Source organism: Lotus japonicus, chromosome 5 (genome assembly GCF_012489685.1).
Source record: "Lotus japonicus ecotype B-129 chromosome 5, LjGifu_v1.2".
NCBI classification, from domain to species: domain Eukaryota; kingdom Viridiplantae; phylum Streptophyta; class Magnoliopsida; order Fabales; family Fabaceae; genus Lotus; species Lotus japonicus.
The window spans coordinates 31,777,748-31,792,564 of NC_080045.1; the positions used below are offsets into that span (position 1 = coordinate 31,777,748).

A 14,817-nucleotide genomic window follows, 5' to 3' on the forward strand; every position below is an offset into this window, starting at 1 on the left:
TTCTTACGTGAATTCAAATGGGGTTTTTTCCAATATCATTTTCAAACTCAATTTTTCTTTGAGAAGGTCTCGATCCATAAAACAATAATAGGGTACGAACCTCGGTCCGTCCCATCAAACTTTATCCAAAAACTCGTCAGGAGTTTGGCATAACTACCCGTTATCCACTATCTTGACGTTCCTCACTCATTCGCAAAATTGCACGGTATATTCAATATAGTCAGCAATTCAAGTGCGTAATAGAAAGACACAATATAATCAATATAATCCAATTATCATGTGAACAAGTAATCACATAGCCTATAGTTAACCATTTAACAATTAAGCATGCGAGTCAATTATCAACATATCAATGCAATCTTCAATATCAAGCAATATTAAAGTCGAAGTTATCGACGCCTACAATACAAATAGCTAGTAAGTAAGTTGCCCTAACCTCGAACTCGTCCAGTGTGTTCAAGCAAGGCTCCTTCACAATCCTCTTTTCCTGCTCCAAGTGTTCCTCCAAACGAATCTTTGAGCAAACGAAGCGAAAGTCAATCAAAACAAGTCAATTCGGTCAAAACAATACTAACTAGCGTTAGACAAAGCTTAAGAAGCTTCAGAGTACAATATTTAAGCATGGATAGACGACAGAACCTCGTTTGCTAAAACGAGCATAACTCGAGCTACAGAACTCGGAATGACACGAAACCAGCGCCAAAATTTCGACAATCTAAAGAGCTACGCAATGGCTCAGGTCATAGAGACCCAAAAATTATTTTTGGACATGGTACCCTAAGCAATAGGTTTCGGCCACTATGTAAAAATAGGGTTTCCGAACTTTTTCTTCGATCCAAATCGATTCCTAGGTATTCTTAGGCGATATCTAGGCCAAGGAAACTCTCAGAAAAATTATCGAATCGAAAACTGTCGCAGGGGTATTTTGGTCAATATTTTTAGCTCAGAAACTCAAAATCAGAATTTCGAAAAACAAATTAGATGGGGTTGATACCAACGACGATTATGACGACTAATCTTACTAACGCTAAGCTCAGTCGAGGGTTTTAAGCCCAAAGGTTGGAACTTTAGCCAAAAATGGGTATTATGAGCAGAATTGAAACTCGGCGGAAATTCGGCGAGAATCGGCGAAATGTAATCCGCTAAACATGTCCAGGGGCACGCAGGGAATAAGTTTAGATAAAAAGATGAAGTTATTTGGATAGTTTTGCAAAAAGCTCAAAACTTAGAGCACAGAAAAGCATAGAGAAAAGTGGCAGAATTTACGATCAGAAGTGAGGATTAGCATCAGTACCTTGAGGCCTACGCGTAGCAACGAACTATGGAACGATCAGGCAAGAATCGGCGAAAAACTCTTCTCCTCCTCCTTCCTCCTTGGCCGCGGGTTTGGGTGGGTTTTTGGGTGAGATTTTTGTTTTCTTTTCATTCTTCAAGCTACACATATATATAGTGAATGAAATGGAAGATATTTATCAAAGATCGGATAAGGATGAGTAGATATTTATCAAAGATCAGATAAGGATGAATAGATATTTATCAAAGATCGGATAAGGATGAATAGATATTTATCAAAGATCGGATAAGGATGAATAGATATTTTGTAAACCGGTACAGATTAGTTTAGATATCAGAGGATTTAACTCATAGAGTTAAGATAAAAAATATAAGAGCGATTCCGATTTTTCCTACTGATTCCAACGTATTTTAGACACGATATTCTTCCCGCTGAATCTTCTAATTCTTCAAAGAAATATCAGTATGATTTTTGGTTTTCGAGGCTTGTTTTTAATGTTTACCGGCTTAAAATGCACTTTATGGTTTTGACCTCGGATGCAGAAACTTCCTTCTGAAGAAAGATTTGGAACGTCGATTAGAGTGGGCGTGCGCGAATGAAATCTTAATTTGAAGCTCCGAACAGAAAAAAGTCTTCATCAACCGTTCATCTTAGGTTTCTTGGACTATCAGGGTTTTAGTTTCGGCAAACCTCCGAGGATTGGAATCGGACGTTCGTACAACCTAGAGTTTCGCCTTGAAACGATTGTCATATAAGGATTAAGAGAAGTTCTAACATTTCTCTGAATTTTTTTGGAATTAGTTTCCATCGTGTCTTTAAGAGTAAACTAGCTATTTACTAGTGTTTTTGCCCTAGGTTTAAGCGTATATCGATCGTGCTATAACTTTTATCGATTTTGATACAATCCTTAGACTTTTCCTGAACTTTCTCCTTCATAAATTTATTCCATTCGATAAACTCTTGTTCAGGTTTTTCCTTCACGATACGTCAAGCCTAATCGTAAATGGAAATCTCTTCCACTTATTCTAAGCTTAAAAACTTGGGTCTTACATTGAACTATAGCAACATTGAGATACAAGTCTCTTGATAACCAGCCAAAAGAGACAGGACCTAAAACAAAACTCATGCCAACCAATGAAACCTCCAAAAATATATCCAAAAATACACACCCCATAAACACACCAATAGTATTAGAATACCAGCAAAAGGAAAAAAAAAAAAGCAATAAAACCCAAAAGCACAAACCACCAGAGTATCAAAATAATTTTTTCTATCACAAAGAGTGAAAATTATTATATTGATATGTGTGTGTGTTTATTTATTTAAATTTACATTTTGCGTTGTTTCAAGATTTTTGTAACTCTATGAGCATTGTTCTAATATATGGAGGAGTATTTTTTTCATGTCCTTCTGATTGTTGTCATTTCTCATAATTAATCAATAAGTGATTATTTTTTGTAATAAATATTGTGTCATAATAAATAACAATGAGTTTTGAAATTAACATTTTAGTGTTTAACAAGTAGAGGGAAACACAAACCTCTTAGTTAGAGAGGACGCTAGAGAGTTACACAAGAAGCAAATGACAATTGACTGGTAGATTTGTTTCCTTAAATTTTATTTTCTGTAATCATGTATTTTACAGATATGTTCAAAGGAGCTAAATAGAAAATGACAACCTCTCGGCAAGAACAAAATTGTCTACTTCATCCTAAAAGATCTTTTGGACTGCTATGAAGGATGGAGTGCACGGTGTAACACCCCGTTTTTCGTTATTAGGTTATTTACTATTTTATTTTAATTATTATTATGTTCTATGGTAATTTAATAGTTTATGTGATTTAATTAGATGATAAGGTGATTATGTGATTTAATTACATGATAAGTTGATTAAGTGATCTTATTAGATAATTAAGTTATTATGTGGTATATGTAGTGAGTAATTTATTTAATTTGTATTTGAGTAAGATAAGATTAAATTAGATAAGGTTGTTGGGTTTAGGTGATATATGGAGTGGAGCCCACTAGTACTACTAGTTTAGGGTTAGGAGTGAAATAAACAGAAGAAAAAAAAAGAGAGAAATCAGAATTAGAAGAGCAGAACAGAGAAGGAGAAAGCGTCAAAAACAGAGAAGGAGAGGAGAAAAGAGAAGAGAATCTAGACTTTGATCTTCAAGAGGTAAGGGTTTGAATTCATGTTCTATGGATTAGTATGATAGTGGGTAATGATATGAAGCGTGATTTAGAAACCATAGGATGCATAAATACCCAAATTGAAATAGTTAGAGTTTGATTTTAAGATGAATTTTGGGGGTAGAAGATAGGCGCACATGATGCGCGGGTTGCGCGCGGGAAATTTACGAGCTCTTGAACCCTATTTCGAGCTGTGTTATTGACCGAATTTGAAAAAGTAGTCTTCATAAAAGTTGTAGCCCTTTCTGTTATAAAACTTTTTCCGCTGGTTTCACATCCTTCCGACGTTTGTAGCTCGAGTTAGATGCGTTTTAGTGAGGATAGGTTAAGCTGTCTCGTTTCACACGAACTGTTGTTAGCGTTAGATTTTTCCTGAATTTTTTGTACTTTGAATTTAGAGTTGAAAATTTACAGGGATTTACAAAACGTGTATAGGAAACCATGATAAAAATATTGGATTTTTCTGAGTATATTTGAGGTATTTAAAAATTCGCCTAGGTTGCTGTACAGTTTATAACCGTTTTGAATAAAATGAATCATTTTAGGTGCAAATGTTGTTTTTGAAAAAAGATGTGGTGCGCGCGCATGGTGATGCGCAAGGCGCTGTGGCGCGCGTATATGGCGAGGGTTGCGCATGAGGGGGATGGTGCGGGGAGATGACGAGTTTTTGGGAAAAATTAGGAAAAATCCAGTTTTTGTATAATAGTTGCAGGATCTTTCATATATGAATTATATCTAATTTATATCTGCTTAATAGTACATTATACGGTTTCGTTTCTGAATTGATGTTATGTTTGAGATGCTAAGTTGTTGTGATTGCAAGTTGTATAATTGATAACATGTAATATGTGTTTTGTGCAACTGGTGATGAGGTGATGAATATAGAGGTGCGAAAAACACTAGAAAGGGGGGGTTTGAATAGAGTTTTTGAATCACGGGTATACTTTTTAGCTTTTTCAAAACTCAAAGATAAAAACTAAGTGCTGAATGATAAGAAGTAAAGCACGCAAGTATTTTATCCTGGTTCACTTGAGATAAAAGCTCAAGCTAATCCAGTCCACCTGTGAAGGTGATTTCTTCCTTCTTCTGATGAAGGCAATCCACTAAAATCAATGAGTGTTACAACTGCACTTTGCAACCTGCTAAGTGACTAACAATACACTGATTTTCTCACTAGTATCCTCTCAAGAAGCTGATCTACCGATCCTCTTAAGACTAGCTAAACACTGAATCAGCCTTGATTCAATCCTCTTAAGATCCGACCAACCTTGGTCTCTTAAGGAACTTTACAATGAGATGTAAAAGGTTTCGGGTTTACAATAAATGCTTCTAACAAGCGAATGGTAAACTCAGATGTTTAAGAACAGTGAAGAAATATTGCTAAGAGATTGGTTTGTAAGTGTTGAATGATTTCAGCAAAGTTTCTTAGTCTCTTTCTTCTTTCTTCAGCCTTAATATACTCCAAGACTTGTGATGTAGCCGTTGCTAGGGTTTTATCCGTTGGAGTGGAAATCTTGTAAAATCAGACTGCAAGGCTGCACGAGGTAGGTGGTGGACAGACTGTGACTTGTACGATGTTGTACTATGATAGCGACCTGTCCTTTCACCAGTTGACTTGAGATCTGAAGGCTTCAGATGAACGTTGGTGAAGCTTCTGATCCTCGTCAGATTGAAGCTTGGATTCTTCTGACCTTGCAACTTCTGCTTCTGAACAAGTTCCTCAGAACTTCTGAACGTCAGAGCTAGAATAGCTTGGGTCTTCAAAACCAACTTCTTGCCGGTCTTCAGAACTTGAGTCTTCTGCTTCTGGACCGTTCCACTGGAACATCTGGTCTTCAGAACTTCTGACTTGAGTTCTTCAGAACTTCTTGAGAGCTTCCATCTTCAGAGCTTCTGAAGTATTTGCCACTGTTCAGAACGAACATGGTAGGTTAAAGAGCTCTCTTTTTAGTAACCCTTGGTTCTTCTTCTTCTGAACGAATAGGCTTGGGCCAGATTAAGAACCTGTTTATCACATCTTAAACAGACAAACGTTAGGGTACCATAATTGTTCATCATCACAAACCTTAATTGTAATCATCAAAACATAGAGATGCAACCACTGATCAAACCTTGATCTTACAGAATATGCTAAAATAATTAAGACATGGAGATGGTCTGAATATGCATATGTTAGTTGAGTTTTGCACAATACACTGCATAGTTGTCAAGAGGAAATGTTTGCTAGTTCTCGTGGAGGCTAGTGACTTGTCCCAAAACTGGAGATGTTTTGAAGCCTAGAGCGAGGGCTTTATTGGTGGTTATCTGTCTAGAGTGGACGCGGTGATACCGCTAAGGATAACAACTTTGGTACCAAAGGCATTTGCACTGGTCTCACTTGAGTCATATGTGTTAGGGAGTTGTTGATGCTAATCAATGATAATTGTGATATTTTTTTAGATTTGATGTTGTGGTAATTGGAGACAATAATATTTGCTTACTTGATGCTATGAATTATGGAGTATTGTCATAACTGTGAGATTGATTGATTATATTAAATTACATAATTTATTATTTGTTAGTGAAGTGTGAGGAATTTATGTGGAACATATATAAGCTTTTACATTATTTATTATTATGCTTATCCATATGATATGAGTTCTCATCCTTCTGTTGGAATGATGTTCTATGCGACATCGCTCAGGTGCTGAGGATAGGGGAGCTTCTCACAAGGGTTAGTTGGAGCGTCTTTTATAGGTAGTTTAGTTATGGGAGTCATGCTCTGTTATGTAACACGGGGAAATGTTTAGTTTTGTACCTTGATGTTAAGAGTTATTTTATAAATTCTATTTGGATTATGTTTTATCTTGGAGTTGAAAAATAAATCCGTTGTGCTATGCATAAAATGTTATGACACTAAAGTTGGAAATTTATATATTTATTTTGAGCATGACATGTGTTTTGATTTATGGTTTTGGAGAATAAGTGTGACACCCTCTCTGTTATGCATTTTACTTTGATTTAAGCTATAATATTTATGCGGGGTTTAGAGGGTGTTACACACGGGGTGCTGGTACACCTGTAAATTTAGAAGTTGGTGATACTCTGATGCAGTACCATGTTCCATATCTCTCAACTATCCAAATATACACCACTAAGTCTGTTGGACTTGGAACTTTAAGGTAAGTAGGAAAACAATAATGCTACATGATTATATACTAAGTGTGTAACCAATTTGTGAGACTCATCCTCTTCTCTTATGGAAATCCGAGGGAGGACGACGATGCGATTGATTTTATCTCTGATTCGTCCTCGAGTGAGGATGACCTATCCAGATCATGAAGTAACAATTCTAGCAAAAAAGAGGATGATTTTTCATTGGTTACAAGCTCTGGCCAAGTAAGATCATGGCCATCAAGGGATATGCTTGGTTACATTTACTGGCAGTTCAATGAGACATCTCCACCTAGTATGAGGGTTTTGTTTCAGCAAAATGTAGCATTTTGGAGATAGACTTATTGAAGCTTTTCTTTTCGAAAAAAATATTAGATAGGCTCCAACAACAAGAGCTATTTGGTTTGCATCCAAACAGGTTCTAAGTTCTACTGACAATTAATCCAAATTATTGTATTTGTATGTTTTCTCACATAGTAAATGTGTCATAATATGTTTCTTGTTTAAGATAAATGAGATTGATGAAAGCTATCATGCATTGATGTCATTGAAGAGTGTGGATATTTCACATCCGAGTTGGATGGTTGTTGCTTGGTGAGTAGAATATAATTGATTATTCTTGTAATACTGAAATTTTTTTATACTTGATGATGAACACTTCGACTTGAAGTGTATGCACCTGCATGAGTTGGCGATTCTAGTTGTTTGTTAATAGTTACCAAAAGAAAAGGAAAACTTACTTTAATCTAAACTTGGTTTGTTATTTTGATTTCTTAAACAAGGTTGAATATATTAGCAATGTTTCATAATGATATAGAAAATTTGTATTTACTTAGTTCTAATAAAATTTCTAGTTTCAATTTAATTTCATGTCGAACTAGAAATATTTTTTAGTGAATTATCCATTGGAATTTGAATAGGTACCTCATCTATACAAAACCTAATCAGGAAAATGAGAAGAACACTACATCTTTCTTCCTCATGTACTATACCTTGTCATTTTGTTTTTAAGGTATCCTTATGTTATGATTAAAAAAAAGAAAAATCATGACATAAAGATACCTTGAAAAGAAGATGACAGGTATGGTACGTGAGCAAGAAAGCTGATGTGTCATTTTCCTGATTAGCTATTGAATATACTGGGTACAAAACCAATGATAAACTTTCAGTATAACATATTTCTAGTTCTACATGAAATCCAAGACAAACTAGACATTTTACAAAACTAAGTGAATGCAAATATTCTACAACATTATGAAACATTGCTATATATTCTACTTTGTCTAAGAAATCACAATCACCGGCAAATTTTAGATTATAGTAATTTTTCTTTTCAATTTGATAACTATTAACAAATAACCACAATCAACAATTTTATGCAGGTGCATCATCTTTATGTTGAAGTAGTAACCATTGAGTACAACATAGTTTAAATGTTACAAGAACAATAAATTCTACTCACCAAGCAACAACCATCCAACTCGCAGGCGAAATATCCACACTCTTCAATGTCATCAATGTAGGATAGATTTGTGCAAGCTTAGTTATCTGAAACAAAAAACATATAATGGCGCAGCTACTGTGTGAGAGAACATACAAATACAATAATTTAGATTAGTTGTCAATAGAATTTAGAACCCGTTTGGATGCAAACCAAATAGCACTTGTTAAAGCTTATAGTGCTTTTTCTAGTAGATAAGTTTCAATAAATTTGCACATAAAAGTGATTTTTCTGTTAGACGTGATCACATTTACAGATCTACAAAGAATCAATCAGAGAAAAATCCACTGCGTCTTTATAAAAGGGAATTTGTTTGTCATCGTGCTGGTATTACTAGACAGAACAAGGTTAGTGAAGTTGAAAGTCAAAGAAAAAAAAAACTTTAAGATGCAATTGTGGTGCAAAAATGTTGGTCACTACAAGGACAATTGGCTTTGAGGAAAAATGGGTGGTTAAATATTTTCACAATCACCACAACCATAAATTATTAGATGACAAAGAGGTTCGGTTTCTTCTTGCTTATCGTAGCATCCCAATTACTGATCAGGGTACCATAATGTTGTTGTCAAAAGTCGGGTGCTTTATAAGTCTCATAATAAGAGTGCTTGAGCTAGAAAAAAAGGAATAGGTACATGCACTCTGCCATTTTTGGAAAGGGATTTTAAAAAAAAAATTCAATCTCAGAGTGGTATTGGTAAAGAAATTGATGCTTCAAATGTCCTTAAATTATGCAAAAGTTTGAAAGATAGTGATGACTCATTAAAATATGATTTCACAATAGATGAAAATAACAAATTGGAGCATATTATATGGGTTTTTGTGATTCAATTAGAGCATATGAAGCATTTGGAGATGTGGTCGTTTTTTACACCACACATAGGATAAATCGTTATGATATGCCTCTTGGAATATGGGTCGAAGTTGATAATCACGGAAATTCAATTTTCTTTGGAAGTGTTCTATTACGAGATGAAAAGATTCATTTCTTCTCTTGGGCTTTAAAGGTTAGTTCTATTTATGTGAAGTTGTTATTACTATTGAATTTCTAATTTTCATATTTTAGTTAACTAATTTAACATTTTTACTTTTTTTAGTCTTTCCTAGATTTTGTCAAAGGCAAGTATCCAAAGACAATTCTTACGGATCAAGATGTGGCACTTAAAAATGCAATTGCAACGGAGTTTTCAAACACAAAACATGCATTTTGTATATGGAATATTGTGGCAAAGTTATCAAGTTGGTTTTCTTTTTCATTGGGTCCATGACTTTAAACATGAGTTTTATAAAGTATATCATTTAGAATGTGCATTTTGAGCATAATTGGACCTTGATGATGGCACAATTTGGTCTATGCATGGATAAACTCATTGACTTGCTCTATTTTAATCGTCAATTTTGGACCTTAGCTTATTTGAAGGACTTCTTTTTTGCTGGGATGACAACAACTGGACGTTCATAATCTATTAATTCATAATTCGAGTGCTAGTAATGAAGAATTACTTTCACCTCCCTACTAAGTATCTTCCTTTTAGATGGAGATAAGAAAGTTCATTGGTCCCAACATCTAGTCACATAATCAATTGCAATGATGACTCGTCTTTTGAGTTTCGATCTCTAGTTCAATGGCTAGGAGTTGAATCTTTGAAGACATAAAACCGAGAAAAAGTTGCAATTAGAAAACTAGAGAGAGTCATCCGAATTATTAAGGATATGCCTGAAGTGCAAGAACACGTGGCTGATATGGAGCCTAATGTTCCAAATAGCAATGATTGTGATGTTGAAAATCCTATTATTTCAAAACCAAAATGTCGGCCGAAAGGATCAAGGCCAAAAGGAGGAGTTGAGGTAGCAAAAAAGTCTCGTCATTGTCATGTTCCAAATTGTGGTGAAACCGATCACGATTCAAAAAATTGTCCAAATAAAAAAAGAACTCTTTTATTGAACTCTTTTACTGACTAAGTGATGTTTATTTGTCATAATAAGTAAGTTTTACAAAATTCATTTTCTCTGTATGTAATATATTGAACTCTTTTACTGACTAAGTGATGTTTATTTGTCCTTTCTTGACAAAGGGTTGGAGAAAGTCATCTTAAAACAGAATGTGATGTTGGTAAATGAAGAGGTTGAAGAAAAAAGGATTTCCATGTAGTCAACTTGTATTTCGAAATGTGTACTTAATCAATGGGTTAATGTCTGTAATCTGTCAGGTGGTGACATATTAAATATTTTGGAGAAGGAAAGCCAGAGTTTATTTGTAGTGAGTTTTGTTGATGCCTCTTAAGGTGTATTGTTTTTTTAATGCATGTAATGCAAATTAAGATGTGTTAGTGTATTCTTTCTGAAATTTTCTGTCAGTTCCTTCTCTTTGTTAGGCAAACATGAACTTAAACTAATAAGTTGTGTTGTGTTTAATGAGAGTTGTTGCAGTGTGAAAGAACTTATGGACTCTCATTAATTTTTTTCTCTTTTTTGCACTCTCACCTGATAAAGAGTTGGCACAAATTTAAGACTTAAACTGCTAGCTAGACAAACTACAAACTATCACAACCAGAAAGTGATGATGTTGCCGTTTACTTTCTATGTAAAACTGCTCTTCATTAGTTAACCTTTGATCTTAATGGTCTAACCTACTCGAATCAGGAAGCTCATCACAAAAAAAATAACAGGGGTGAGAAGCTAAAAATCATTTCCATTTTTACAAAGCAAAAATTTAAATTACACAGTACATGATAGCATTCTTGTTTTGTGTCCATAAAGACAAGAGGTTGAGCATACACCTCCCCTTGCAAACTCTTTATAGCAAAATTGAGTTTTCACACTTGATTTTCCCCATTAGACATGAAAATAAACGACAGAACTAATTCCCACTCCAATAGCCTCTTCCAATTTTCGAATTCTTTCACCAAATTGAATTCTTCTTCACAAAATCTCCCACACGATCTGCTTTAGTGTTGCTGCCATAATCACTCGTCCCTAAACCGGTGGAAGCAATATCTTTGTTCGTTTCTCTGTATGCGTGGTGATCTGCAGGTGCACCTGTACTGGATTGCTCATTCTCAATATCTGATTTTTCACCGTCTGGTTTCAACGAGGGAATGGGAATCAAGGGACCGAAGTAGGCCATGGAGTTGTCATGGGCGGAGGAGTGGTGGCGGCATGCAGCCAAGGAGAATAGGGTAGTGGTTGAATTTGGAAGACAAACAACATCTGATGTGGTGCTTGGAAGATAAACAAAATCTTACAGTACTGGATTAAGAATGAGCTTTGGATTGAGGCTGATGGGGGCGTTTCCTCAGTTTGGCCATCTCTGGATGGGTTTGGGTTGTTTGGGTTCTTTGCAAGACGTTGATGGTGGTGCATCTTGGAGTGGATTTTTGAGTTCGGCTTTCTTCTCTATCGTGTGGGTTAAGCAGAGGGCGTGGAAGCTTCGGTTCCTCTCCGGCCACAACTTTTTTCCTTGATAAATGCTGCTGCGGAGGTGGTCTAGTGGTTGTGCTGGAGCTGTTTGTTGCATTATCGCCAGGCTTCTTTTAGTTTTGTTTATGTATTTTTTTATCTTTGTTTGTGTTCTTTAGGTTTCGGGTAGCAACTTTATGGCACTTGTGGGTTTTTGTGGTTGGCTTTCGATTGTTAGGTTTTTCGGTTGGGTCTTTGTGCTTCCTAGCGGGGGTTTTTAACAGGTGTTGGAAGGTTGTTTGCCGTAGGTGCTGTTTTTGTCATCTTTATGGTGACTTGGTTACTGTACGCATGTTGAGATAAGATATTTCTCAACTTATATATATACATATATATATATATATTTCTTTTTCAAATAAAATAATTATACTGAAATGACCTTTATACCCAAAAGTTGGAGTTATGCTGAAAATAGTTGAATAGGTTTTTATGTCCATATGAAAAGGTGTTAGATGATAACATGCTCCTTCTAAAATTGCTATGCCCCTAATGCCACTATAACATTTTGATTAAACAAAAAAACACACACACCACACACAAGGAGCAGCCGCATGTAATCTGCTCTTTTAGATAAAGTCCTTCTCAAAGCCCGCAGACAGACAACAACCATAAACAAGTGACCTCCGTCGCCGCCGCTAGTGCAACCAGGTAAACAACTCACCATAGGCAAAGACCTACAATGTCGTTGTTATTTTTAAGGTTAAGGAACTTCCTCTTTGTTTCTTTTCATTCTCAGTCTCACTCTCTTCCTCCTTCCATTCGCAATGTTGATGATGTCGTCTCCATCTTTAATCGCTTGCTACGAATGAGTCCTACCCCTTCCATCATCGAATTTGGTAAGATTTTAACTTCCCTCGTCAAGATGAAGCATTACCGAACTGTAATTTCCCTTTCTCACCAATTGGAGTTCACTGGAATTACTCCTAATATTGTCACTCTCAACATCTTGATCAATTGTTACTGCCATCAAGCTCAAATCACTTCCGCTTTTTCTGTACTCGTCAAAATTCTCAAGAGGGGTTATCAGCCAGATACCTTCACCTTCAATACACTTATGAAAGGTCTCTGTCTTAATGGTCAGGTCCAGAGAGCACTGCAATTTCATGATGATGTTGTAGCACAGGGATTTAGGCTGAACCAAGTTAGTTACCGTATCTTGATCAACGGGTTATGTAAGATGGGACAAACAAGAGCTGCGTTGCAATTAATGAGACAGATTCAGGGGCAATTGGTTAAGCCTGATGCGGACATGTACAACATCATCATTGATAGCCTCTGCAAAGATAAACTTGAAAGTGATGCTTACAATTTATATTATGAAATGGTTAGCAAGAGGATTTTACCTGATGCTTTCACTTACAATGCTTTAATATATGGCTTTTGCATTGTGGGTCAATTGAAAGAAGCAAATGAGTTGCTAGATGAAATGATGACAAAAAACGTTGACCCGGATGCTTATACTTTTAATATATTGGTCGACGCTTTTTGCAAGGAAGAAAAGGTGAAAGAAGCTAAAAATGTGTTAGCTGTGATGATGAAACAAGGTGTGAAACCTGATGTTGTTACTTATAATTCTTTAATGGATGAGTATTGCATAGTTAGTGAAGTAAACAAGGCCAAAGACATATTGAACTCCATGGCCCATAGGGGAGTGACTCCCGATGTCCAGAGCTACAGTATTATGATTAACGAATTATGTAGGATTAAAATGGTGGATGAAGCTTTGAATCTCCTTGCAGAAATGGACTGCATAAACATTATTCCTGATACAGTAGCGTACAGTTCTGTCATTGATGGTTTATGCAAATCAGGGAGAATCTCTCATGCTTGGGAGCTTGTTCATGTAATGCATGTTAAAAGTCAACCAGCCGATATAATCACCTACAATTCTTTATTGGATGTCTCATGCAAAAAGCCATCAAGTTGACAAGGCAATTGCTTTAATCCATAAAATTAAAGGTCATGGTATTCAGCCAGATGTGTACACATACATTACAATTATGGATGGACTGTGCAAAGAAGGAAGAGTTAAGAATGCACAAGAGGTTTTCCAAGATCTTTTAACTAAAGGCTACCATGTAACTGTCCCAACATATAATATTATGATCAATGGGCTTTGTAAAGAGGGTTTGTTTGATGAAGCATTGGCATTACTGTATAAAATGGAACACAATGGTTGCATGCCCGATGCTATAACTTTTGAAACAATCATTCGTTCACTTTTTGAAAAGGGTGAGGATTCTAAGGCAGAGAAACTTCTACGTGAAATGAAGGCGAGAGGTCTATTGGAAAAGTAAAACTTGGTAGCTGTTAGTAGTTACTTATTATGTTATTTGTAAATTTTATAATGATCATCTTGTGTTTATTAATTTTTAGGGTTAAGCGTCATATTGGTCCCTATCTTTGTCTCACCGTCTAATCTAGGTCCCTCCCCGGAAAATTTATTGTTTTGGGTCCACATCTTTGAAATATTTTTGGGGCAGATCCTCGCCGGAGGGCGGAGCTCCAGCGAGTGCATGTGTGGCATACTGACTAGGTTTAATGAGGTGAAGTGGACAAAAAAAATTAAAAAACAATTACAAGTCAGATTTATTAACCAGATTAACAAAAATAAAACCTATTAACAAATCTAACCCTAATCTAATTAACAAAATCAATTTCCCTTAAATTAACCTCAATTCTCCTAAATAAACCCAAAACAAAACATTAACCCAAAACAAAACACACCAGACCAAACCAGATATGAACGATTTTTTACAAATCTGAAAAAAATTACCCATTTTTTTCCTTTTCCAATTCCTTTTGCCTCTCCTTTAATCATCATTTCAGCGTGAGGATTGACTAAAAACCAAGAAGCAATATCATGATTTCGTACCACCACCATCAAGCAGATGAAATTCAAAAGCTTTTTCCAACCTTGAAGCAAGCATATGAAATTCCAATCAATGTTTACTTGTGAATTCTTGAAACCCAGATCGAGGCTTAGATCTAGAAGTCGTGTGTGAATTTGGGCGGTGGAGGACAGAGGTGGTGGCGTGGTCCTTTTCATCGGCGGCGAGGCGGCGCAGGCGTTCCTATTCGTCGAAACGAATCGAGAAGGAGAGGGGAAATGATGAAATCGAAGCCTCCAGATGAGAGATTGAAAGCGAGGACCTTAGGCATGTCATCGCTCTTGTCCCCTGTTCTATCTCCCATAGGCATTTTTGCTGGGCTTTTTCAC

At 35.9% G+C, this 14,817-nt stretch overlaps 1 protein-coding gene and 1 pseudogene across 1 annotated transcript; both read left to right on the forward strand.

Annotated features, from left to right (window-relative positions):
* Nucleotides 1–7,714: 7,714 nt before the first annotated feature.
* On the forward strand, nt 7,715–9,615 carry LOC130719439 (protein FAR1-RELATED SEQUENCE 11-like; annotated as a pseudogene).
* Nucleotides 9,616–12,276: 2,661 nt separating this feature from the next.
* LOC130719440 (putative pentatricopeptide repeat-containing protein At1g12700, mitochondrial) lies at nt 12,277–13,894 on the forward strand. The gene is made up of 2 exons (XM_057570068.1): nt 12,277–13,497; nt 13,529–13,894. Exons 1-2 carry the CDS (start codon nt 12,277–12,279, stop codon nt 13,892–13,894), a joined length of 1,587 nt encoding a protein of 528 aa, XP_057426051.1.
* Nucleotides 13,895–14,817: the final 923 nt, after the last annotated feature.

Coding starts and splice junctions, on each gene's coding strand:
- LOC130719440 (XM_057570068.1), top strand. CDS start 12,277: ATGTCGTTGTTATTTTTAAGGTTAAGGAACTTCCTCTTTGTTTCTTTT. Junction 13,498..13,528: donor CCTACAATTCTTTATTGGAT/GTCTCATGCAAA, acceptor CAAGTTGACAAG/GCAATTGCTTTAATCCATAA.